Source organism: Dipodomys ordii, unplaced genomic scaffold (assembly GCF_000151885.1).
Source record: "Dipodomys ordii isolate 6190 unplaced genomic scaffold, Dord_2.0 Scaffold4, whole genome shotgun sequence".
NCBI classification, from domain to species: domain Eukaryota; kingdom Metazoa; phylum Chordata; class Mammalia; order Rodentia; family Heteromyidae; genus Dipodomys; species Dipodomys ordii.
Genome location: NW_012267220.1, coordinates 773,458 through 800,375, shown reverse-complemented (window position 1 = coordinate 800,375; position 26,918 = coordinate 773,458). Strand labels below are relative to the sequence as shown.

General features: G+C 50.4%; 1 protein-coding gene across 2 annotated transcripts; it reads right to left on the bottom strand.

Annotated features, from left to right (window-relative positions):
* Positions 1–2,641: 2,641 nt before the first annotated feature.
* On the bottom strand, positions 2,642–8,740 carry Lzts1 (leucine zipper, putative tumor suppressor 1). 2 transcript variants are annotated; one of them, XM_013025026.1, is made up of 4 exons: positions 8,384–8,728; positions 5,551–6,357; positions 3,089–3,340; positions 2,678–2,890 (listed from the first exon to the last, which is right to left on the bottom strand). In XM_013025026.1, the coding sequence occupies exons 1-4, from the start codon at positions 8,726–8,728 to the stop codon at positions 2,678–2,680; spliced, it is 1,617 nt and encodes a 538-aa protein (XP_012880480.1). The 2 variants fall into 2 exon arrangements, with proteins under 2 accessions (XP_012880472.1, XP_012880480.1); XM_013025018.1 differs by having other exon boundaries at positions 2,642–3,340; positions 8,384–8,740.
* Positions 8,741–26,918: the final 18,178 nt, after the last annotated feature.

Here is a 26,918-nt window from a genome sequence, read left to right as displayed (position 1 = left end):
CAAATGTCAGTCTGTCTCAAGCCAACCTCCAGAGGAGCAAGTGGACAGGCCGGGACAGCGGGCTCCACCTGGGGGCGCTGGGGGCTCCTGTGGGGCAGGGATGGGTAGGGGAGTGTAGGCCACAGGGCCTAGACCACAGGGCCATGGCCCACACTGGCTTCTCCTTGACAACTCTCTGGCCTGGGAGAAGACCTGGGCTAGGACCAGGGACAACTGGTAAGACTCAGGGGAGATGCTATGCTTCTCAATTCCCACCAGATCTCAGGTGCCTTGTGGGTGTGTCTGGCCACTAAAGACGGTCCCGTCCTTAGTGATGCTCTTTCTGCAGAGCTCAAGCTTGCGCAAGCCCAGCATCTTTTGGGTAGAGGGAGGCGTGTGGTGTGAGTGCACCTGGGTCTGGCCTGCCCAGTGTTGGCTCAGCCTCTGTTGTTCTCAGCCCTCCTCGGGACAGGCCAGGTTTGGCCTGGACCATGGAGCATGAGGGTGCTTTTCTAAAGGAAGGCGGGGTGGCTGGGTGACAGCACATTTGTATTCTAAGGCTACCCTGGGGCCTTGGGCTGGTGGCAGCTCAGGCTCAGGAGGGGTGTCTGCCATCTTGGGTGTTGGGCAAGGTCTGGGTGAGTGTCTGAGAGAGCCTGGAGAGCTGTGGGAGACATACCACACAACAGTGGGCTGAAGACTTTGCCCCTGAGCCAGGCATGGGAATGATGTAGGCCCCACCTCTTCCAAGCAACATCTTACAGACAAAGAAGGGAGTTTCTGGAGGTTCTGGGCAGGGATGGGAGGCTGGTGAGGGGGTGGGGGGAAGGCTCTTCAGCCTGGAGAGGAGCAGCTAACATAGTTCTCCATCTCTTCAGGACAATCTCACTGGGAGGAAGAAGGGACTGAGAAAGGAGACCATTCTTCAGGCAGGGAGGGACTTCCGGGCTGTCCAGCCCAGGTTTAAATCTGGTCTCTGACTCAGAGCACTGGTTTGGAATTCCAGAGGACATCCTGTCATTGGAGGACAGCAGGAGAGGTGCAGCCTGACCTCAGGAATGGAAGGCACCACCGCAGGGCAGATGCCCTTCCTGCCCTCGCTGAGGACGCGCTGGTGAGCAGCTCCTGCGCGCCCCCTGGGCTCTCTAAGGGCCTGTCAGGGAGACAGAACGGGATGGGGGGATGGCTGCCACACATTCCCGTCTGTGCCCGGGGGGGGGGCGGGGGGGCTCTCAGCAGGGAGACACGGTGCAGGAATCCAGCAAGAGCTGGATCCCTACCCACAGCAGCTGTGGTGAGAGTCAGAAATAGAACACGGAGCCTGGCTGCCTGCTCCATCTGGCCTGTCTCTGAAAAGACAAGGTGTATGTGGGGGGGTGGGAAGGGGGGAGAGAAGAAAGAAAAAGAAGAAGAAAAAGTAGAAGTGGGGGAACCCAGATAATTCCTTGAACCGAACAACTTAGGCAACTCCACTTTTGTCTCTCTGCCCAGGCTCTGGACATCTTCAAAAGAGAAAGCCCAGCCTCCCCAAGCAGGCACTGACCCCCTCCCCCGCTCGCTTTGGCTGCTACTCTCCCTAGGCTCCTTGTGGATGGAGGGCAGCAGGTGGTCTGGGCTGTTCACAGCCCCGTGTGGTACAATGAGCCTCCACCTCCTGTCCCTGGTCTGAGCTCTGGCCCGCTGCCCTTCTAGGACTGGTCCCAAAAATCCAAGACTTAGCCCTGAAGATGCTCAGGGGAACAGATGCCAATGAAATGGCCACAGGCAGGGAGGGAAATGCCCGATCTGAGTGGACAGGCTAGACTGAGTCCAAGCAAGAGTTTTTTTGCTTGGGAAGGAAAAAATAAACCCCCCCAACCAAAAAAAAATTTCCACAGCCGCTGCTGGTCAGCTCTGAGCCGGAAGGGATATTCCTGCATCCATCCCAGCTACCAAAGATCAGGAGGCTCCCCTGGGACCACTGGAGAACCAAGCCCTTTATGGGTCCCCACCTCCACCCCATCCCAGTGCCTCATCGTCTATGGCTTTAAGAAGTGTGTGTGGGGGGGGTCACTGAACTCAAAGGCCGCGGGCTATTGAGAGGCTGGGCAACTCCAGTGGGAGTCCCACAGTTCTCACACGCGGTGCCCCCTCTGCCCTCTGTGGGTCTTGGGGAGCATCAGCGTCTCCCTCACCCCTCCCCACCCCCACTCCTGAGGCTTCTCACCCTAATCCCCACACAGCTCGGGGTACAGCGGTGAGGACAGACTCCAAGGCTTCTGGTTAGAAATGGCTTCTTTCTATTCCCAAGGCATCCTGCGGTGTGTCCAGGGATCAGGGACAAGGCCATGGCCCCTGGACCCCTGCACAGCATCACCCCCTTTCCCTAGGGGAGAATCCCTCACTATTTTGAGTGAAGATCAAGGTCTGGAGCACCCCGAAGCAGTTCACAGATTCCCCTAGCTCCATTTCTGGAAGAACTGGGCCGTCTGAGCTGGAGGCTGGTGTGCTGCGGGGTGGAAGCAGGGGAGAGGGGAAGAAAGGCCCAGTTGTGACCCCCGGTGGCTTTTGGCCCAGGTGGTGGCTTCCACACAGGGGCTTGAGTTGCTGAGCAGGAGAAAAGGGGGTGGGGGAGAGGGATCCCTTCTTAAACAGGCTCGGATCCCCTCTCCCCACCCACCACGTCCCATCTTCAGCTTCCCTCTCCCAGACAGCCCTGTCAGATCTCGGTGGCGATGATGTCCTCGTAAGGGATGTCAGCCCCTTCCAGGTCAATCTCAAATGGCTCCCCTACCCCGTCCCCGCGGGCCAGCTGCCGCAGGGCCTTCTCCAGGCGCTGGTTGCGCTGGTACATCGCCAAGTAGCTCTGTTGCAGCTGTTTCTGGTACTGGATCACCTTCTCCTTCTCCTCCTTCCACACCAGCCGTTCATGCTGGAAGCCGGAGGACATCTGGTCATGACCTTGCCGTTCCTCCTTCAGCTCGGCGCGCAGCCGCTCCAACTCCCGCTGCAGAGCAGGGATGTCCTCCGAGAAGGCAGGCCCGGCCACCAGGGGCCCCAGCGCAGCGCTGTCCCGCTGCAGGGCGGCCTGGGCCCGCAGCTCCAGCAGCTCCTGCTCTAGCAGGTTCACCTTCTCTCGGAGCAGCTCTGCCTCGTTCTTCTTGCGCTGGAGCTCGTTCTCACAGACCTCCAGTTCCAGGCCCTTGGTGCGCAGGGCGCTCTCCAAGTCCTGCGTCTTCAGTTCCATGCCTTCCAGCTTGGCCCGGGTGTCCTTCAGCTGCACCTTCAGATTGAGGATTTCGCTGGCCTTGGCGTTCACCTCCGTCTGGGACTCCTTGAGCTGCTGCTTGAGGAGAGAGATCTCGCCTGACTTCTGACACACCTGCCAAGAGTGGGAGTAAGAGAGAGGACCAGAGGTGAATGCCCAGACATGGCAGCCTGGACAACCTGGGAGGGTTCAGCCTCTTGTTGAGGCTTTTTTTTTTTTTTTTGGTGCTGGTTCTGGAGCTTGAACTCAGAGTCTGAGCACTGTCCTGGAGCTTTTTTTGCTCAAGGCTAGTGTTAGTGTTCTACCACTTCAGCCACAGCTCTACTTCAGGCGTGTGCATGTGTGTGTGCATGTGTGTGTCTGTGCGTGTGTGTGTGTGTGTGTGTGTGTGATTAATTGGAAAGAAGAGTCTTTCTGCCCTGGCTGGTTTCAGACCACAATCCTCAGGTCTCAGCCTGCTGAATAGCTCGGATAACAGGTGTGAGCCACAGGTGCCTGGCATGAAGCTCTTTTTATTCTCACAGGCATTGTGGGATATCCGTGTGCCTCGTCTCTTCCTTAATCAGAGTCCAAATCTCGGTTTGTACCCAAATCCATGGCTACGTGCAGCTTAGTGATGATGGCTTGCTTCTAACCACTGCTCGCAGCTCCATAGCCTGTCTTTAATACCAAGGGTGCTGGCTTCTGGGACCACACCTCTGTCCTCACCCCTGCAATACCAGCTCCTCTCTCTTCCCTGGTGAATAAGCCTATCTCATGCTGTCCTGCTAGACCCCAGTGACTACTGCAGCCTGGCTCACAGGCAGTGCCCAGTTTACACCTGCCAAGTGACAACATCTTGCCTTCCTCCTTGACCTGCTCCTCTACCACTTCCATACCAACTTGACTCACATACAGGCCATGAGAAACAATGCACACTGAAGCCACTGAATCAGAACATCTGCCTCTGGAGTCTTGGCCATTGGCATCATGATTGGCTCAAAAGACGACCAAAGGGCTGGCGACATGGCTGGGCTGAGAGTGTGGCACACAGTGGAAAAGCATTTGCTTTTTTCTGAAGAGAAGGGGGAGAAGGGAGAAGGAACAAGGAAAAGAGGAAGAGGAAGAGACCAAGGCAGTCTGATTGGCTGGGTTTCAAGAGTGAAAGAAGGCCAAGGCTTGGGTTCTGCAGAACGGGATTGAACCAGCCTGGAGGCCATGCACACATTTCCTCCCTTTTCCTCTTCCACTAAAAGCTCCTCTTTGCTTTCAATGCAACACTGAACAGTCTAGGGAAGACTCAGCCTACCCACTATGCAAGTCAAGAACTTCTTCTCAAGGCCAAGTACTGAAATTTTCATCTTGAGTCTCTAAAGGCCTAATCCCCAGTGAGTCATTACCAGGAGGCAGTAGAACCTTTAAGAAATGAGACCTCGTGGGAAGTCTCTAGGTCATTGGCAATGTGCTCTGGAAGGGGACAGAGGCCCTATCTTCACTCCAGCTCTAGCTTCCAAGAGATAAGCAGTTTTACTTAACCATGTACTCCCACCAAGATACGCAGCCCTGCCACCAAAGTGATGGAGCCTATCAATCTCGGACGGAAACCTCCCAAGCTGTATTGTAGTCAAAACATTCCCTCTTGCTGGGTGCTGGTGGCTCATGCCTATAATCCTAATTATTTAGAAGGCTGAGATCTGAGGATTGCAGTTCAAAAACAGCCTAGACAGGAAAGCCCAAAAGACTTCAATTAACCCCCTGTGACTCAAGTGATAGAGCAGTAGGCTTGCGGAGAAAAGCTCAGGGATAGTTCCTAGGCCCTGAGTTCAAGCCTCAGAACTGGTACCAAGTAGAAGCTCACCAAGTAGAAGCTGCTTTTACACTTCTGCAAGGAGGGGCCGATGTCATCATTGAGATAAAATGCTCACTGGGTCACTCTTACAAGTAGTGGGCTCCCTTCCCTCGAAAGCAACCAATAAACCTATGCTCTCTGGAGTCCCTTGGCCTAATCTTGAACCCAAGATTAGCTATGCTTTTCTTTGTGTCTCGACTGAGCAAATGAATGTAGGTCAGTCCTCAGTCTGGCTGGGTTCTGGCTTCTCCATCAATGGCTTGGCCAGAAAACTCAATTCTGGGGACCATGAAGGTGATGATGGAGGAGAGGAGTTGTTCACCCAGAGCTGCGCATTCCCCACCCGTGTGTACTAAGGAGTCCCTTCCTTGGGCCTTCACCTCTGGTGTGCCTCAGCAGTATCTGTTGCTACCCTCTTGGCCCCCATCAGTGGACAGAGGAGAGATGGGCACCAAACATTGGGCCACCCCGTGCCCAGGGCGGGGCGCTGCCTTACCTCCCACTGGGTCTCCTCCAGGGCAGGGGCGAAGTTGGTCTTCTCCCGCTCGTAGGACCTGAGCTTGGTCTCCAGCAGGTCCTGCTCCTTCATGAGGCTCTCCAGCTCCTGCCGCAGCTGCCGCTTCTCCTGCTGCAGCTGGAGCACCTGCAGGTGGAGCACCTGCTGCGCGCGCTGGCTCTTCTGGGACGCTGGCTTCAGCTTGCTGCTGCTGCTCTTGGGCTCGGCGCCCTCCATCTCCTCCCTGTTCCGTCTGGGCCGCTCGTCGAAAGCCTGGCCGGAGGCAAAGTCCTTCTCATCAAAACTGCGCTGCAGCTTCTGCAGGGCGCCCTCCCTCTGCAGCAGCTTCTGCTCCAGCTCCTGGATGGTGCACTCGTCCGTGGAGAGGGGGGCACGCACGCAAGAGGAGCCCTTGTCGGCCTTGCCCGGGTGGGCTAGCTTGCTGCCGCCATCGGAGAACGACAGCGCCTTCAGACTCATCATGTTGGTGTCCTGCGGCACGATGCCCTGAGTGATGTTGTGGGCCGAGCCTCCAAAACGGCTCGTGGGCCCCACGGGGGTGACCAGGGGGTCCAGCTGGTAGCTGCTGGTGGTGCTGTGCGTGGGCAGGCTGGACATGGAGTTCCGGCCCGAGTCAGACAGGGCCCCCGAGCACAGGCCTGGCTTCAGCTCCTGCTCCTTAGGCTTGTCAGGAGGTGCGGGGTGCAGTTGGTGGCTGGCACTGTCTGGGGAGGAGTGGAGGATGGCTCCCGAGCGGGGCAGCACGGGCTTGAAGGCCGTGGGCCTCACCGCCCCCTTGTCTGATCCCTGGAGAGACAAAGGACCACATGGATCAGAGCGTCCCCTCCACACACATACCCCATTCTCCCTCCCTACCAGGTCCCTGGTTCCAGCCTCATGCGTACCCTCCTGGTCAGCAGCCATGGAGACTGACCGTGCTGCAGGTTCTGGAGGAGCTAGGTGCTGGGTATCCCTCTTAGGAGAGAGGAGTCTCTCTGTATCTCTGGAAGTGTCCTCAGTGGTCGCCTGGGAGCTGTGCTAACAGCCCCCAGCTCGTGGCAGCCCTTGTGAGGTTCATGGGCTGAGATGTCTCACCCTGATATCTGGTGCAGTCAGGATATTAGGTGTGTGTCTTTGTGTGTGTTCAGTCCTGTGTCCTCTCTGTGAAGTGGGAGACCACTTTGAAATACTACTTTCTGTAGGTGTGAACCAGTTGGTACTGAGCCCGGAGCCTTGAACTCGGAACCTGGATTCTGGGTCTTAGCTTTTTTGCTTAAGGCTAGGGTTCTCCCACTTGAGCCATACTTCCACTTCCAGCTTTTTTAGGGGGGGGGCATGTTTAACTGGAGATAATCTCACACACTTTCCTGCCCAGGCTGGCTTCAATCTGCCATCCGTCCTCAGCTCTCAGTCTCCTGAGTAGCTAGGATTCCAGGCAGGAGCACTGGTGCCTAGCTGACATTTCTTTTTTAAGCTTGCGATTTCTACTACTGGAACACCTTGCACTTTATAAATCCTTTGTTTGAAAACCTCACAGCAATATGCAAATAGGCGTTTTTCCTAGTCCACATTATCCTAATCTGAAAATCCCAAATTTATACTGGTCCAAAATCTTTCAAGTTTTGAATGCTGACAGGATGTACCGAGTAGAAAATTTCATATCATAATGTTTTGTGCACAAGTTCTTTTAAAATGTGTGAAACTGCTCTGCATACAGGAAACATAAATTCATGTTTAGACTTGGGTCCCATCCCCAAGGTATCAAATTATATACATGCAAATATTTCAAAATCTGGGGGGGGGGAAATCCCAAATCCCAAACACCTGTGGTTTCAGGTAGTTCAGATAAAGGGTGCTCAAGCTGTGTGTCAAACCCAGGGGCTCATTCCCATAAGAGAGGGACAAGGAAAGCTTTTGGTGTCCACAGGGAAGATTCAGGAGTCCTTGAGCTGAACTGGGGGTCAGTTTTCTGAATAGCCAGTTCTCACGGCTCACATCCTAGTTCACTTCATAATGAGAACAAAATCCCAGCACTTATTCAGCTGAAGTGAAAAAGGAAAAAAAAACTAAACAAAAACAAAACAAAAAACACCTTCAGGCTGGGATTGAGCCAAGATCTACTCTGCCCAGGATGCAAATGAGAGAGCTCCCCTCCAAAGGCTGAGAGGCTGCTAGAAAAAGAAGGAAATGTTCCCTCCCTCCCTCCGGCATCCTATCCTCCAGAGCCCTCCCCTTCCTGTCTTTGAACAAGCTGACCTTTGCTCTACCATCACCACCTAAGTACTTTCCAATAGAGTTCAGAAAGGCTTGCATTTCCTCCCTGTTCTTTGCTGCAGAGATGACTTTGCCATTTCTGGCTTTGGGGACTGACTGGCCACAGCTCTCATTTCTTTTTACTTTGTCTTCTTTATTTTGTGTGGTGTGTGGTGTATGATGTGGTGTGGTGTGTGTGTGTGTGTGTGTGTGTGTGTGTGTCTGTGTGTGTCTGTGTGTGTTGGTACTGGGGATTGAACTCAAGGCCTCAAGCGTTCATTGCTTTTTTTTTTTTGCACGTGAGCCACACCTCCACGTCTGGCTTTTTGCTGGTTAATTGGAGATAAAAGACTCATTCACTTTTCTGCTTCAAACTTCGATCCTCAGATCTCAGCCTCCACAGTAGCTAGGATTATAGACGTGAACCGCCAGCCCCAAGCTTGCTTTCCTTTCTTGCCCACCCTTTATCTCTGCAGTGTGGCCAAACACTGGGGCTCTGCCTCTTGGCAATGTAAACTTGGGGTCACCGAGCGCTCCCTCCTTTCTGCTGTCCCCCACTTCCCTTTCCCATCCTGCTCACCGTTTCCAGCTGACCGGAGAAGGGCATGAGCTTGGGTGGCGTGGATGGGTCAAAGTCCACCCCAGCCTGGCCCCCGAGGTCGCCGCTGGACAGTGCCGTGTAGTCCGGGCGATGGGTGCCCCGGGCCTTCTGGCTGACCTTGATGTAAAAGAAGTCTTCGCTCTTGCCCATTTTGGAGCTGGACTTGCCATGGCCGGAGTCCTGGGAGAAGCCAAATCTTAGCAGCCCGTCTGAATACCGGTTGAGCTTCTTGAGCTGGGAGGACTTGCGGAGCTTGTACTGTGAGGCCCTGCAGTGCTTGCTGTGGAAGCTGTGGCCAGAGATGAGGCTGCTGACGCTGCCCATGGTGACTCCCAGCAAAGGCAATGTGGAGGGGTGGGGGACGGGGGTGGCCTGGTATGGCTGTAGCAGCAAAAGGCAATCCTAGCTCCCAGAGGGGGCTGTGGTCATTGCACAGTCCTCGCCGAGACCAGGCCGGCCATGGACCTGGAAGGAAACACATGGGAGTTACTGAACTGTCTGTGCGGGTGACTTCAGGTATTATTCTGACCGGGAAACCTGGATGCTACAGAAATGGATGTCAGAGGTCAGCGTCATCTCTGCACCCGACCTCCATCCATTTTCTGTCACTAAGAGCCAAGTGCAATTTTCAACCCTGGGCCTCTGGCCATGGCTGAACCACTGTCCTCCCAGGACCTGTGTGTAGGGTAGTGCCGCCCCAATCCATGCTGCACAGGGAATTCACCTAGGGACAGCCTTCTGGAAAGGGCTGAGGCTTGGAATTACGTTGGAAACTTAATCCCCCCCAAAGTCATGTGTTGATGGCATTTGGGAGCTGGACTTGGGGAATGAATTAGGGTTAGGTGAGGGCATGAAGGACAGACCCTCAGGATGGCATTAGTGGCTTTGTAAGGAGAGAAAGAGACAAACACTAGCTGATGCCCACTGCTGTCCTGCACTGCCTCAGGACTGGAAAATAGCCACCGGCAAGAATGTCTGCAGTAGCTGTGGCTGCCTGGCCTTAAATGGTCCTGCATTCAGAACCATGAGCCAATAAAGCCCATAGAAAATCCCCTTTGAATACCCTTCAAGAGTTCCCATAGTTCTTAGAGGAAGACGTACTTCTCTCTACATCCTGAAGACCACAAACAGGGCACGATTCTACCTCACAGATCTCACATTATCATCCTTTGCTCACATCCACAACCGTAGCCACATTTACCTCTCATTGTGGTGCACAGAAGCCATTTCCTAGCTAGACCCTGGGCACCTGCTCTTGCCCCGTCTACAATTGTTTTTCAGCCCTTCATTTAGACCTTGCGTGTAAGGATACTGCTGAAATAGTCAAGCTCTCCTCTATAACTTTCTCTTACACCAACCTGTTTATTTCCTACAGAGTATTTGCACTTTTATTGTGTACTGTGGACATATCTGCCAGAATAAACCCTGCGAGAGTAGACTTTGTATCTAGACCTCTCACAAGAAGAAGAAGGAAACTACAACTCAGGGGGTGAGACATGTTAGCCTCAGCCACTCAGCTAGCCAGGCACCAACAGGGGCTTTAAGCCTAGCTCTCATGCCACACCATTGGTACAGCATGCCTCTATTAACTGTACAGCTCCAGAGACACTACTGGGGACTGTAGAGTAAGGGATGGACAGTTGCCTGTCTCAGAAAGCAAAGCCAAGTCTCCAGGATCAGAGGAGAAAAAGTTTAGAGAAGGAATAATGTCTATTGCCTTTAGATATATATTCCTTTCCTTTGTGGGCAAATACCAGCAAGGTTTTAGGTTCATGTTCCCTTCCTTCCTTCCTTCGTTCCTTCGTTCCTTCGTTCCTTCTTTCCTTCCTTCCTTCCTTCCTTCCTGCCTGCCTGCCTGCCTGCCTGCCTGCCTGCCTGCCTGCCTGCCTGCCTGCCTGCCTGCCTGGCTTCCTGCCTTCCTTTATTTTTTGTCATGGGGCTTGATCGCTGGGCCTGGGTGCTGTCCCTCAGCTCTTCAGCTCAAGGCAAGTACTCTACCACTTGAGCCACAATGCCACTTCTGGTTTTCCCATGGTTAATTGGAGATAAGAGTCTCATGGACTTTCCTGCAGGGTTGGCTTTGAACCACAGTCCTCAGATCTCAACCTCCTGAGTAGCTAGGATTACAGGTGCGAGCCACTGGCACCTGGCTCCATTTCTTTTACAAAGGAAAAGAGCTGCCAAAGGATGTCCACCCCTGGTCCTGTCTCTTAGTCCAGATACCCTGTCTGTCACCTCCAGGTCGCCATACAAGAGGAACTAACTGTAAGGCTTGAGGTTACTCCCAGTTCCACTTAAAGCTAAATTCACTGTCTTGAAGTGCACAGGTTCATTCAAACACCAACATGGACAGAGTATCACAGAAGATTCTGCCCAGTCCCAAACCAAAGTCTCCCCTCCCTCCAATAAGGACAGAGAAGGGACATAGTTTAATTCCAAGGAAGCAAATCCTGAAAGAAGGAAGACAGGAGGAGGAAAACATACACTGAGAATAACATGGCAGCCTTGTCGGCCTCCAGTTCTACTGGCCTCACTGTGGAGATCAATTAGAACTGACTACCATCTGAAGAGACTCAGAGAAAAGGAACCCAAAGCCCAGGGTAGACTCGCAATCCTGACTTAACCACAACAGCAGCAGCAGTGGTTAGCCCGCCCCCTCCCGTCCCACCCATCCTCCCAGCCCTAACCAATGGTGTCCAGCACCTCAGGGTGAAGCAGCTAGCCAAATCCAGGTTTCTGCCTGAGAAGCTAAGGGCCTATGCCTATGTTCTTTCCCCTCCTCCTCCTTCCCCATTCCTCCATGCTATTAGAGAGGTCACTCCCAAGCTCAGAATACACAGGTTCCAACATCCCATCTCTCCCTCCTTCCTCAGCCTTGGTTTTGATCCCTCCTTCCCTTCTTCTCTCCTTTCCTTTTTTCTCATTCCATAAGGACAGGCTGTGGCCTCAGGGAAGTCTTGCTGTGCTGACTTCCTGCTCCACCCAAGTGCTGCCACAGCCAAGTGCCCAGCCACTCTCCAAACCCACAGAGCCAGGTGAGTCCTCAATGACTGTGCCCCAGAGGGCTGCTGTCAAAGGGGAGGGGGTGGGGGGAAGGGAGGGAGGCCAGAGCAGAGCCTATGATACTGTGGTATCAGAGTTCATGTGGCCACGAATTCACTATCTGCCCTAGGCCAAGCACTGTGCCAGTGCGGAGGACACAGTGATGGGGTGGGGAGCAGGAAGGAAGTAGAGGGACAAACATGGACATGTGTGAGCCTGTGTGTGTGCATGTATGTGCACCAGTGCGTGCATGTGTTTAGGACTGTGCATCCCTGACATGCACGTCTCAGGGTGCATGTGTGACTATGAGTATGAGGTGTGTGTCTACTATGTAAGGTGATGAAAATCAAGAAGCCAGCCTGTCTGTGTGTATACGCACACATCAAGAGTCACAGCAAGTACAAGGGCCTTGCAACAGGAAGAGGCTTAGCTTGGTGTTTGACAGCAGCAGTTCTTGAGTGAGGGGAGACTGAAACAATACCTGAGGGCAAAATGCTGGTGACAGTCCTGTCTGGGGGTATCGCTGGCATCCAGAGGGTATAGGCCAGAGCTAATCATCCTCCAGCACACAGACAGGATGGCCCAGGATAACTACTCACCTGCCCTAGTCTGAAAAACCTGGTTTTAGAAAAAGAGTGAGTCCAGACCTTTGGTTCTGCCACTGATTCAAGGTGACTGTGGGGTAGTGGCCTAACGCTCCGTGCCTCAGTTTCCCCTCTTATAATAGGAAGGAAACCATGCCACCCTGCCACACAATTCCATGATGAGGATGAAGAGAAGGGAGAGCGGCGCTGGGCTGGCTCCTGTTGGGATCCTTTCTCATGGCTCCTTTCAGTTCTCTGAAAGCGGAGGCTCCAAGAAGCACCCAGAGCCGTGGGCCACCACCTGATCTTGGAAGTAGGCAGAGACAGGGGTGCAGGAGATGACTCCTGCGGTGGGGAAGAGCTCTGAATCCTCTCTGGGCTCTGTTTCCACACATAACACGAGGCTGGATTCACTTCAGCTTTTGTGTGTTTGAGACTCCTTGAGACTGTAATGTGCGCTCTCAATCCCCTCTGTGGAAAGATGACATTTCCTCCACCATTCCAGACGTGACATCCGTCCTCGATGCCCACCTGCCCCTCCACTGAGCCAGTTTGCAAACAGGAGTAGATCCCCAGGGAAGGATCCAATGTGAACTCTGGGGAAGGATGAAGAACTGGGTCTTCAATTACTGACTTGACTTACCGACATCAGTGGGAACCCAAAACCAGGTGTGGCAGAGCATGCCTGTCATCCCAGCTCACGCCATCCTGAGCAACAAGCCCAAAGAGGAAATGTGGGGAAGGGCCCCTAGTAATCAGATTAGCAGATGAACGCAGGGTACCACTCCTCATCTTGGCTCCCCTACTGCCTGGAAATCCACTGTTACACCTTGCTTGGGTACTAGCCCCCAGACAAATTAAAGACCAATGGAACATAATAAAAGACCCAAGACCCAGATAGTTTAATTAAATAACCACAGAGCTACAGCCACCAAATTTTTGAACAAGGAGTCAAAAACATACACTGGAGAAGAGATACAACCTCTTCAACATGTATGGCTGGGGAAATTGAAAAAATTGAAACTGGACTGCTATATCTCACCCTGTACAAAAATCAACTCCAAATGAATTGAAAAAATCTAAATGTATGATCTAAAACTACTACAAGAAAATATAAGGAAGACAGGTGCTGGTAGCTCATGCCTGTAATCCTAGCTACTCACAAGGCTGTGATCTGAGGATCACAGTGCAAAGCCAGCCCAGGAAGGGAAGTCTATGGAATTCATATCTCTAAATAAACACATACAGACAAAAAGCTGGAAGTGGAGCTGTGGCTCAGGTGGCAGAGTGCTGGTCTGAAGCACAAAAGCTTAGGGACAGTGCCCAGGCCCTGAGTTCAAGCCCCAGAACCAGCACAAAAAATCAAAACATATGGAAAACTCTAGAAGATATAAGGTAACTTTTTTCTGAATAGGATTTCAAGTGCTCAGAAAATAAGAGCAAAAATTGATAAATGGGACTGTGCCAAATTATAATATTTCTGCACATCAAAAGAAACAATGACCAGAATCAGGAGACAACCCACAGAAGGGGAGAACATTTTGCCAGCTATTCAGTGGATAAAAGATGAATATCTAGAATACACAAAGAGCTTTAAAAAAAAAAGGGCCTGAATATTAAATAGCAAAAGAACAAATAACCCAATTAAGAAATGCAAATCCAAACCTCACTAAGATTCCACTCACTCCAGTCAAGATGATAATCACCAAGAAATTTAACAAATTCTGGGAGAAATGGAGAGAGAAAATGAATCCTCCTACACTGTTAGCGGGATGTGAACCAGTGCCTCCCCTATGGAAGTTGGTATGGAGGTTCCTCGAAAAATAGAACTATCTTATGACCCCTCATCCCACTCCAAAGGAAACTAAGTCAATCTATAAGAGAAATAGTTGCATAGCCAGGTTTATTGCAGGTATGGTCACAATAGCCAAGCTGTGGAACAGGCTCAGGTAAGCAATGTATGAAGAAAATACGGTACACGCATGCCATGGGATATTACTCAGACATAAAGAAAAAAATGAAATTATGTTATTTGCAAGAAGGTCACTGGAACAGGAGATTACCATAGTGCATGAGATAGGCAAAACTCAAAAAGCCAAATATCAATCGCTCACAGCTGTACCCACCCACAGCCATTGTCAGAGTTAAGTGAAGTCACCTATGTGAAGATGCCCGGGCAGGCAGTAAGAGTAGTGGAAGGTATATTATAACTGTCAACAGAAACCGCTGAAATTATGAAGGAAGGCTGAAGCTGCTAGAATTGGCTCCACATCACATGTCTTGACCTCTCTCCCCTCCTCCCCCGTGGGGTGGAGGCTGGGCTTCGGACACGAGGACCTTGTCTGCCAGACCTGCCTCTTTGCCTCCAGCAGGAGGGCAGCTGGTGATGTGAGAACACGCGGGCGGGGGGGGGGGGGGGGGGGGGGGGGGGGGGGGGGAGGCTGGCAGCTGGATCGGGGAGCCCTGGCATTAGATTGGAGGGCAGGTCAATTCTGCAGATGAGATCTCTCAGGAGCTAAAAGGACAGGGCCCACTGTGACCAGAGATACCCTCTTTATGACACCCCCCACCCCAGAACTTACTTTGCCTGGTTCTGCTCTCCTTATCTAGAATTCCTCCCAGTGTTTGTGTTCCTTGTCCTTGACCCCCTCCTCCCATTTGCTGTAGGAGGGGGTGGGGGAGAGGGGGGAGGGAGCAAGGCCAGGGCAGGGGTGAGCCTCTGAGCTAGTTAATCATCCCAGCCCAGCTTGCAAAACCTCAGAGGTCTGGAGGGTTCCTGGTGCAAAAGCTCAGTACATATTTCTGAGTGAATGGATGAATGAGAAAAGAGGCAAGAATGGAGGAGGAAAGGGGCGGGGAGTGGGGGGAAGCGTGGGCAGTGAGGAGAGAGGCTAAGGGTGTTGAGACGCCAGGGGAGAGAGAGAGAGAGAGAGCAGGCTGCTGGTGGGTTGGGAGCAAGAGCCCACGCAGCTCTCAATTAAGTGCACTTGGATTCCCAGGAAAGGCAGAGAGTGAAAGGGCAATCGCTGGCAGGCTGAGTCACTCCATCCTGCGAACAATCGGAAGCAATTCCACTTCCCACTGCTCAGGAGGAATCAAAAGCCACTCAGCCTGGCAGCCTTTTGTGTGCAGGGCGTCAGCACTCAGCTGCCGGCCAAGCCTTCCTCCATACCAGTGGGCAGCTTGTGTCTGGGGGGGGGGAGTTGATTGACATCTCTCCCCAGGAATATGATTACCCACTAACCTGCCCTTCCCCCCTTCCAAAAATAAAGCCTCAGTTACATGCAAAGTTCATGCAAATTTAACCCGGCTGTGGCTAATACCAGCGGGGAAGAGAGCAGCAGGCCGGTCCACTGGGCAGTAATGGACAGACAGACAAAGAACTGTGACTCAGATCTCCACTGAGGGAGTGGGTGAGATCTCCAGAGAAGGGGTGGGTTTCTAGCTGGATTGCACATCTCACCTGGACAGACCCTATAAGAAACCATGATGAGACCAAGTTCAGGTTCCATTGGGAAGGATCTGTGACAAACAGCCAGGGCAGCCAGGGGGTATGGGAAGTGGTAACACACCACTAGCTCTATGAGATTCAGAGGTAAGGAACCAAAGACAGTGAGCACCTGGCCAGCATTTAGCAAATCAAACAAGCCTCGCATCTCCACCTGGATGGGTGCTGTCTCGAGTTCCCTCCCCATCTCGTGAAGAATGACTTTGTGTGCGACTCCCTCTCCAAAATTCCGACCCTTCACTCACCCATCCCCAGGTTCACACAGTGAACCTCTTCACTCCAGCCCAGAGATCCTCAGGCAGAGGAAAGAATGCCAGTGAGCTAACACGGTCCAGTGCATCCCCATCGCTAGCGGCAGGGAAGTGGCAAAGGAGTCCCTGGCTAACAGCACTCACTCCTAGAACAGAACAGCTGCAGCAGTGCCCCGCCCCCACTCCACCGGTGCCTGAGGCCCCCCACCACAGGCAGGGCTAGGAGCAGGCCAGGGGACAAATTGGCCCCAGGTCACTGGTGGAAGGTTAGAAGGGAGAAAAGCTTTTAAGACCAGAGACAGTTCAAAGCTCCTTCCTTAGGAGCCACGGAGGCTCGGAGGTTCAGTCCCCTGTGCCAGGCTAGGCATGCAGCAAGGCGGGCCAGAGCTGGTGCTGGCAAACCCGGCTCTCCAGCTTCCTCCCTCCCCAGCACTTCCCACTTCTGTCTTTCTTTAACTGAGGAGCAGGGAGGAGGAAGGGGTGGGGTGGGAATACCCACTCCAGGCTGAGAGGCACAACTTTAAAAATACTCAGAGCAGATCAGAGATGACACCAAGTGCTCCTACGACAACTTGTGAGCTCCAGTGTCATCCCCCACCAGGAACAGAGGTTGATGCGGGGTGACGGGGGATGTCTTTCCATGAAAAAGCAGCAGAACACTGGCTCTTGTAAGTTTGCTTGATGCATTTGTGTGTTAAGGGACGGAAGTAAAAGGCAGCAGCAAGGCCGCTGCCTGGGAGTGCTCTGCTATACGCAGGGGTGGAGGAGAACGTCTGCTGGTGGGCAGGCATCTGAGCATGGGGCCCAGTGTCCAGTGTGTGCAAGTGTACGTGGAAGTGTGTGTTTGTGCATGTGCAGGTGCACATGTATCTGGGGCTGGGAGCAGGGCAGGGTGGTTTGGTAGACCAGCAGAGCTCAGCAAAGGTTTGGGGGAAGGTCTGGTACTGGGCACAGCTCAGGCACAACTCAGACTCCTACCTCTGGTGCTAGAAATGACCTATGGGGACAGGGGGAGGGTCTTGTGGTTTCACCTGGCCCCTCAAGGCAGGCAGACTGAAGTACTGGGTATGGCCCAGGCATTGGTGTTTTCCTGTGCTCCATGCCTGGACTAGTCTGCTGGGAGTGTGGGAGTCCCATCCAACCAGGTGGTGACCATTTCCAGAGTCTCTACTTGTTCCGGAGTCAAAACTTCCTGGGTGCCAGTGGATGTGTCTGTCTGGGGAATGCGCCTTCTGCTTTCCCAACTTCCACCCCACCCCTCGGGCTTGCTTCCATAATACACCAGAGCCTCCGACAGGAAGGGAGCCTGCTGGATAATTAATTAACCACTTTAAAACCCCAAGGAACTGGTAGATTGACTCCCCCCACCCCCCCTCCACCTCCAGCTGTCACCTTTGTCTTTGATTATGTCCCCTTTGCCTCTATGACCCAACCTGGTCAGGGTTACCTGGGCATAAAGAAGATCACTGGGGAAGTGGCGCTGTGGCTCAAGCGGTAGAGCACTCGCCTTGAGCTGAAGAGTGCAGGGACAGCGCCAAAGCCCAGAGTTCAAGCCCCACGACTGACAAAAAAAGAAGAAGAAGAAGATCACTGGAGCTTTGCTCCTGGGCCTCCTTGAACCTCTGGTCCAGTGATGCTGAACGGCTTGTACTTCCCCAACATGTGATCCTGGCCTCTCAGTAACTTTCCTCACGATCTTCCCTCTGCCACAAATGGCCTCTTCTGACCCACACCATTGCTATGAGGCCCCTCCTCTGCCTTGGTCAACTGTACCTGAAGAAAGCAATGCCAGTTCTGCTCCTGGCTAGGACTGTTGCCTGGGTACTGGGAGGATGGTGGCCCCAGCCGCTGCTGCTTGGGATGCTGGCGAATGTCAGAGAAGACACTTCATTTTCTCTGACCCTCTGCTGCTTGCTGATCACAGCTGAATTATCATTACAAGCTCCTGGAGGTAGGGACATTGTTTTTATATTCTCAGGAAATTCTGGTTAAGCTTGTGAATTTGAATTAGATGTGCATTTTAATTTGATTTAATTTGAATAATTCCAAACCTCCCACTGCCATCCCCTCAATCTTTCAATCTACTTACCCTGGGAAGAAAGTCTGGGAAAATCTATCCTGGCCTCAGTATAAGAAGAAAATTACCCCTCTAGCCTCTCCTTTTCCCTTTCCTTTCCTTTCTTTTCCTTCCTTCCTTCCTTCCTTCTTTCCTTCCTTCCTTCCTTCCATCCTTCCCTCCTTCAATCCTTCCCTCCTTCCTTCCCTCTCCTTCCCTCCCTCCTTCCTTCCTTCTTCTTTTCGCCTTTCCTTCCCTCCCTCCTTCCTTCCTTCCCTCCTTCCTTCCTTCCCCAGCTAGCCACTCAAGGCTCATGGGATTGGAGGTAAGGATGGATAGTAGAGGGTAAGGGCCCTGCTGGAGTGTCAGGAAGCTCCAGATAAATCCCAGGACTTGAGTGGGGTAGTATAAGGTATTGTCCCTGACCCCAGAAATGTTGCAAAGAATTCAAAGGTCTGAGTTGTCCTTTTAAATGGCAAAATCAGAGCAAGAAAGTACGGCCTTAACTCCCTTACATACAGAAGGACACTGGAGGAGCCTGATTGTAACCTGTGACATTAGAGCCAGGTAGCAGAGAACAGGGGATACCTCCCCCACCCCACTCTCCCGAATCCCCTTCCAGGAGAGAGGAGGCCTATCACCCATGTGGTGAACTGTAGGAGTGGAATCTGATGGGCACAGGAAAGTATCATGATCTCCCAGAGTACCAGAACTTCTACTGCCCCCTTTAGAATTCCTCACATGCTCTCTGACAAACCTCTACCATTCCATGCCCTGGACCTACTCGGCGGTCTTATTCCCTGCAGACCACTTCCTCTGTACAATACATAGCTGAAGAGAGTCATTGGGAAGAAACTGGCCCTTTCCCCTGGCTCATAAGCCTGCTAGTATGTGATTCCTACCTTCTTTATGCCTGTCACCATGGAACAGAAATCTGCCCTCATCACGCTAACCTTATGAGTCCCGTCACCTCTAACCTTCTCAGATGGATTGTTCCAAGAGTTTCATCCTCTACCTACTGTTTCTTCAAGTTCTTGCTTTCCAATAAATCCTGCATGCCACTCCTCATTATAAAACAACACATGCACCTGTATGCACACACACACACACACACACACACAAGCTCTGGAACCTGTGTTCTCTTCCCCACCCCTGCCAACCATAGTCATTCCTGTTTATAGCCAATGCTCTTGAGAGAGAAGTCTATACTCACATTGCTGCTTGCCAATTTTCCTTCTAATCCATATAAGCCTTGGTTCTATCACCACCCATCAGGAGCAGTGCTCTCCAGTCCAGAGATGTGGCTAAACCTAACATCTTCCGATGAAGATGGTTCCCACCCAGAATGGTTGAATTTCTAATACTTCAACTTACAATTTCATCCTGGTGGTGCGGATCTATGCCTGTCTAGTTATAGAAGAAGCTATTTCCTGCATTGTATCAGATTATCAGAAGCTGGGTAATTCCATAAGAGTTGTCAGTAGGCTAGAGAGCCAGGGAACCAGTAGTTGCTCTGTCCAAGATGCTAGGGGCCTCAGAATGAGTGAGAAGCCAATGATGCAACCTCTCGGTCTGAGCTAACAGCCTGAACCTTGTTGGAGTGTCACTGATGTGAATCCATGTCCAAAAAATGTAGAAGCGTCACTCTGACGCCTATGGAAAATGGGAGGAGTAAAAAACTACACTCACTCAAAAGGAGTTGAACATTCCTGTGTGTGAGCTTTTTATTCCATCGGGTCTCCTAGCAGGCTCGATGGAATCACTCACACACCATCACAGACATGCCCAGATGTGTGCTTTGGCAGTTTTCTAGGCATCTCTAAACCCAAGCAGATTAACAACCAATGTTAACCGTCATATACATCTTTCTCCTGGAATCCCTACAGGACACAATTGTCAGCAAGCTGGAAATGTGATCCAACAACAGCTGACCAAACCCGGAGCCCCATTCCACTTTGTCCTCAGCACCCCATCTTCCTGCCCTCCTCATTGTCCCTGTCTTACTGTAGGATGCTGTCAGACGCAGGACTGTTATTTGCTCTTTGTTCCAAGTTGCCCCAAGGATTCTGTACTGTCCAAAGAATAAAGTCCAAATTTGCTATCAAGGTACAAGAGGGCTTCGTGATTAGAATGTGACCTCTCTATCTTCAAGTTTGATAGCTTCCCCTCACCTCCCCAGGGCACCTCTCCTGCTATCTGCAAGGTACCCTCTGTGTGCCCATTCTTCTGTGTGGGGGTGTGTATGGGATGCACATGCACACACTTTGACACAGATCTTGCCTCAAAGCCCATGCTGGCCTCAAATTGGCCAGCTTCCTAAATGCTGGGATTACAGGCATAAGTTACCACACTCAGCTGCTCCTGTCTGTTTCTAGACAGACAGTTAAGAGTATACAGTACCTGGCCCAGGACTCAATACCTGTTTGTTAAATGGATAAGAATGTGGTGTTGTTTCAGTTCTGTGGCTGAACTCAGGGTCTGGGTGCTGTCCCTGAACCTCTTTGTGCTCAAAGCTAGCACACTACTACTTGAGCCACAGTACAACTTCTGGCTTTTTCTGAGGAGTTTATTGGAGATAAGAGTCTCATAGACTTTCTTGCCCAGGATGCTTTGAACCATGATTCTCAAATCTCAGCCTCCTGAGTAGCTAGGATTACAGGCATGAGCAACCAATGCCCAGCAAGAATGTGTTTTAAGATCATATTCCATTTTTACAAGGCCTGGGATCCACAGGCTCTCCTTTCCTAACACAACACTACATACAAACAGATTTCATAGCAGATATTTTTTTTACAAAATTTTCTATCCCTAATTCCCAGTCAGGGGAACTCAATGGAATCCAGTGGATGGCCCTGGCAGGAGCTTGCTTCTGTGTGTAGGCCCTGGTGCTACCTTAGCCAGAGCATGTTAGCATGGCTGAGAAGGAGCTGGAGTCTGCAGGCCTGAGTCAGGCCTTCCCCTAGAGAAGTAAGATTACTGCTGAATGACAGCTATCTAGAGAACAGGTGTGGGCACATGTGCTTGGGCTGTGAGTTTTTCTGCACTCCATGCTCCATTTCTTGAAGAGACTCGAGAATATGTTGAGCAAGCCTATGTCTTCATTTGTCTGGACTGTGGAATTCTTAGAGGCCAGGCTTCAGGTCAAACAGTGGGGCAAAGTTCCAGGAATACTGGGGGCAGGTCAGTGGCCACAAATCAGTGGCCATCGCCAAACAGGAAGCTGAGATTTGTACAGAAGAAAATTAAATTAGTCAACAGCGACCTGCTGACCTGACCCTTGGCCCCTTCCCTGAGTGGCTCCCTGGGGATGATAAAAAAGAAAGATACGGTGATTACATGTATTACATATGTGTGTGTGTGTGTGTGCACATGCACGCACACACACAGACACACACACTTGGGCTTGGAGGGCACTGGGTGGGGAACAAAGAATAATGTGTGTGGTCTGAATGAGTAAATCATTAAATCTGGGTCTGGAAGAGTTGTATGGACCAGGTAACTCCATCTCCACTCCCTTAGCTCTACCCACAGGAGAGTGGAGAGCTGGAGGAGGGAAGACGGGAGGAAAAGGAAGGGATGGGAAGTCTGGGGAAGGGAGAGAGCTGAGGGGAAGTACACTACCAAAGCAGGGGTGTTAGCTGAATGGGGGATTATCCTATCATTGTTGAGCTGCTCATTGTGGAGATTTGACTTCTTCTGTGCATATACCCCATGCCCCATGAGCACACAGGATAATGAATCAGGGCTTGGTGACAAAGAGATGTAGGGCCCAGTGCATTGTAGGATGGTTGAAGAAAAGGAAAGGAAGGGGGCTGGGAGAGAACTCTAAAAATCAGGAGTGGGAAGTGGGGTATCTATTTACTCCTCCCACCTATGACCACCACCTCTGAAAAGAAAAATACCTAAGATGCCTTCCCATGATCATAAGCTAACATCATCCTGGGATAGATGTGTTGGATTCATTTCAAGAGACAGTGGTTTGAGGAGTGGGTAACTAGAAAAGATGTTCTTAATACTGAACATCAGGTCTGGGTGTAATGCTTGCAGTTCATTTTAACAGGGGAAAATATAATGGCCCGAGAAGCAGGCCTTCAGTGTGGATTTCACTCTAGGAGTTATAGCAGGGTGGGGAGAGCCCTAGGAAATCCCAGCAGCACTGGGACACTGTCCTAAAGACACCCTCTTCTGTTTCTTCCATCACAGAGACAGGGATCTGCTGCAGGATGTAAAACAACAGAGTTTGTCAGCATCCTGGCAATGCCTCAGCAGGGCTGTCCATGTCGGCTGCCAATTCTGGCTTGGTGCAGCGTCTACAAACTCTGGTAGTGGAGGAAAGCCAGCAGCAGGAGACTGTAAGTGGAAATAGTGCTCAACCATGAGGACTGAGGACTGTTTCCCTTAGCCCCGTATCACTTAGCACAGTGCCTGGCACATAGTTAGTGCTCAATAAAAGCTCACTGAATGAATAGATGGATGGATGGACAGAAGAAAGAACAAGTGAATGGACTTTCTGCTTTAACATCTCTCTCAGCAAATATATACCTTCCATTGTGCAGCCTTAGAAGTTACCTTCCTAAAATATAGGCCTGGTCACTCCTAGTTGAGCTCCCTCCCTCTCTTCTCTGGAATAATGGCCTTAATCTCCTTCCTCAGAAACCTGCACTCACTCCTCCTATAATGTTCCAGGCACTGGCTTCTTACCCTTCTTCCAGCTGTTAGGTCTCTTTTCCCTGCCCTCTGCCTTCCCTCTACAAACACTCACCACCCTCTTCTCCTAACCTTGGTTAAGCCAATGTGCACCTAAAATATGTTTTACAACTTGTCCCAGGGTCTCAGCCTCCAGCTGGTAAAAGTTTGTTCTTCAGATAACAGCTATCAAGTACTGTTCCCCACAGCAAGCCTTGCTATGTCTTCTTGCTGTTTGATCTGGCCACTCTCAACTAAGAACAATTCCAGCACTGACGTCACCTGATTTCTCCCATGGCTGCTTTGTTATCTATCTATCACCCTCCCCTAGTCTTTGCGCTTCTTGAAGACTGACATTGATTTATTTGTCTTCATATACCCAGCTAAACTGTCCTAGGAAGGAGGGATGGAAGCCGGGAGGCTCAAGGAGGCTTCTACCTGGTATAGGAGAACATGCAGTCCTAACAGAGCTCTAACAGCTAATATATAAAATTATTTTCTATATATGTGTATATATATGTACATGCACACACATACATATAAATAAATGTGTTCATTATTTTGTTGGCAGTGGGGTTTGAACTCAGGGACTGGACACTGTCCCTGAGCTTTTTTGGTCAAGGCTAGTTCTCTACCACTTTGAGGCACAGCTCTACTTCCTTTTTTTTAATGCAGTTAATTGGAGATAAGCATCTCATAGCCTTTCCTGCCCCACTGGCTTGGAACAATGATCCTCAAATCTCAGCCTCCTGAGTAGCTAGGATTATAGGTATGAGCCACCAGCACCTGGCTCCTGACAGTATAGTTAAATGTGGCAATTTAAGAAACATCAGATGATCAGAGAAGGAAATAAAGGAAGCAACCCCATTCACAATAATCTCCAAAAAATAAAATATTTAGGAATTAACCTAACCAAAGATGTAAAAGGACTATTTAATGAAAGCTATAAAAAGTTAAAGAAAGAAATTACAGAAGACACTAGGAAATGGAAAGACCTCCCATGCTCTTGGATAGGCAGACTTAATATAGTGAAAATGGCAATACTGCCAAAATTAATATACAAATTCAATGCAATTCCTATTAAAATCCCAATGACGTATATCTCTGAAATACAGAAAACAGTCCAAAAATTCATACAGAACAACAAAAGACCTAGAATAGCTAAAACAATTCTAGGGAATAAAGACAACATGGGAGGGATATCCATGCCGAACTTCAAACTCTACTATAGAGCCATAATAACAAAGACAGCATGGTACTGGCACAAAAACAGACCCAAAGACCAATGGAATAGAAGCTCCAGAAATAAATCCACAGGCCTACAGTCAGCTGATATTTAACAAAGGAGCCAAAGACATACAATGGAAGAAACACAGCCTCTTCAACCACTGGTACTGGGAAAACTGGGTGGCCACATGCAGAAGACTAAAAGTGGACCCCAGCCTATCACCATGCACCAACATCAACTCAAAATGGATTAAAGACCTTAACATTAAACCTGAATCTCTGAAACTACTGCAGGACAGAGTAGGAGAGACACTTGAACTTATAGGCACAGGAAGGAACTTCCTGAACAGAGTCCCAGGGTCACAACAAATTGGAGAGAGACTTGACAAATGGGACTACCTTAAAATAAAAAGCTTCTGCACAGCTAAAGCTATTGCAACCAAGCTAGAAAGACAACTAAATAATTGGGAAAAAATATTTACCAGCAATATATCAGACAAGGGGTTAATATCCAGTATATACAGGGAACTCAAGAAACTAATCCCTCCCAAACCTAACAAACCAATTACTAAATGGGCAAGGGAACTAAAGAGAGACTTCTCAGATGAAGAAATAAAAATGGCAAAGAAACACATGAGGAAATGTTCACCATCCCTGGTTGGTGAAGGAAATGCAAATAAAGACAACCCTGAGATACCACCTTACCCCAGTCAGAATGTCCCACATCCACAAATCAGCCAACGACAAATGCTGGAGGGGATGTGGAGAAAGAGGAACCCTATTACACTGCTGGTGGGAATGTACACTTATACAACCACTTTGGAAAGCAGTCTGGATGGTCTTCAGAAAGCTAAATATTGACCTCCCTTATGACCCAGTCATACCACTTCTAGGCATCTATCTTGAACAACAGGAACCAATATACAAGGACATGTGCACCTCCATGTTTATTGCAGCACTGTTCACAATAGCCAGGATATGGAAACAACCCAGATGTTCCACCACAGATGAATGGATCCAAAAATTGTGGTATCTATACACAATGGAATATTATGCAGCCATTAGAAATGACAAAATAATGGCATTTGCAGGGAAATGGGTGGAGCTAGAAGGAATCATGTTGAGTGAGGTAAGCCAAGAGCAAAGAGACAAACGGTACATGGTCTCCCTGATAAGTGGATGCTAAATCCAAAATGTTAGGTGATACGACAAAACTAACAGGACTTAAGAAACAAAGAGGGCTGGGAAGGTGGCTCAGTGGTAGAGCACTTGCTTTATATGCCTGAGGCCCTGGGTTTGATTCCTCAGCACCAAATAAGCAAAAAGAAAAAAGTCAGAAGTGGCGCTGTGGCTCAAGTGGTAGAGTGCTAGCCTTGAGCTGAAAGGCTGGGGACAGCGCCCAGGCCCAGAGGTCAGGTCCCACGACTGGACCCCCCCCCCAAAAAAAGAAACAAAGAACTTCCACTCATCTGGTCGAATCACTACTAAATAACCCCATGCTGCTGATCACATGTATGGTATATATAATGTACACCAGAGGGGAATCAGGAAGACGACACAGAACTAAAAAGAATCAGGGAAAAACAACAGCGGGACCCATTAGCTGCACAGGACATTGACCAAAATGAACTAAGCAACTCAATGGCAGTGATGGGAGGGAGGGAACAAATGGGAAAGAGGGAACAGCTGATGCTATGCAAAACAGAAGAAATGTACACATCACCCAATGTGGAAGAAATAACTGCATCGCAAAGCTCATAGAACTCATACATGTTATAGACCATGATAGACAAATTGCTCCAGGAAAGTTAGAATGTGTTTGTGACTTTAACTGAGCATCACTATCCCACAATACTGTGAAATTTGGGAAATTATGTAATCACTTAATCACAATAAAAAAAATAACTGATAAAAAAAGAAACATCAGATGAAGGTTTTGGCATCTAGGAGGGAAAGTACACAAGGAAAGTCTGTGTATTCTGGGTTAGTACAGAAGGGTACTTCACAGCAACCCATCTCCTATGGGGGAAAATTACATAAGTCACCACAATCTTACAGAGAAGACTGTGAAGAAAGGGTTACCTGACAGGGGCTGGGACTCTGTCAAGGGAATTATTCAGTGCTAGTAATCTTAGACAAAAAGGGAGCCAACAACCATCTTTCTCCTTCTAGTTTCTTCCTGTTACTTGCCATGGCTGAACCCAACTGAAATCAGACCTAAAGGAGCCTGGAAAACAGCCCATTATGAATTGGGTTGGGCGCTGGTGGCTCATGCCTGTAATCCTAGCTTCTCTGGAGGCTGAGATCTGAAGATTGCAGTTCAAAGCTAGTCTGTCTGTGCTTGAAAGTCCATGAGATTCTTATCTCCAATTAACTAGCCACAAGCTAGAAGTGGTGGTGTGGCTCACAGAAAGGAGTACCACCCTGAAACAGAAAAAACTAAGGGGGGCTGGGAAGGTGGTTCAGTGGTAGAGTGCTTGCCTTGCATGCATGAGGCCCTGGGTTCGATTCCTCAGCACCACATAAGCAGAAAAAGCCAGAAGTGGCGCTGTGGCTCAAGTGGTAGAGCGCTAGCCTTGAGCTGAAGAACTGAGGAACAGCACCCAGGCCCAGAGTTCAGGCCCCACGACTGACAAAAAAAAAAGAAAAAGAAAAAAGAAAAAGCTAAGAGACCGTGCCTGGACCCTGAGTGCAAACCCTGGAACTGGCATAAAAACAAACAACAAAGAGCCCTTGATAAACATTCTATGGTTAGCCCAAGTTTTACAAGAGTAAAGATGAGGTTGGAATTTCCCTCCTGTGCTCAGTCCTTTCTTGTAAAGCCTTGGCCTGGCTCTTTGAGCATCCCAGCCCTGCCTCCTGCTTTCATCTGTCCAGCAATCGCACTAATTGGAAGAACTTGAGCTCTGCCCGCAGCCTCATTCTGACCCCTCGGGATTCTCTGAATGTGGAAGTGTTCCCTGCTGGCACCCTTCCTTGGGCGTCAGCTTGTCATTCAGGCCTGATGAAAAGCCTTCTCACAACTCCCTCATTCACTGTCCGGCATTGTCCCTGCCCATTCACTGGCAGTTATGGGGTAATTCCTCCTGCTGCCACACACGCGGAGGCACGTGTGCATGTGTTTAGAACCCCCCTGTCCCCTTGCCAGTGAGCACACAGC

Coding starts and splice junctions, on each gene's coding strand:
- Lzts1 (XM_013025018.1), bottom strand. CDS start 8,728: ATGGGCAGCGTCAGCAGCCTCATCTCTGGCCACAGCTTCCACAGCAAG. Junction 6,358..8,383: donor TCTCCGGTCAGCTGGAAACG/GTGAGCAGGATG, acceptor TTGTCTCTCCAG/GGATCAGACAAGGGGGCGGT. Junction 3,341..5,550: donor TGGAGGAGACCCAGTGGGAG/GTAAGGCAGCGC, acceptor CACTCTTGGCAG/GTGTGTCAGAAGTCAGGCGA.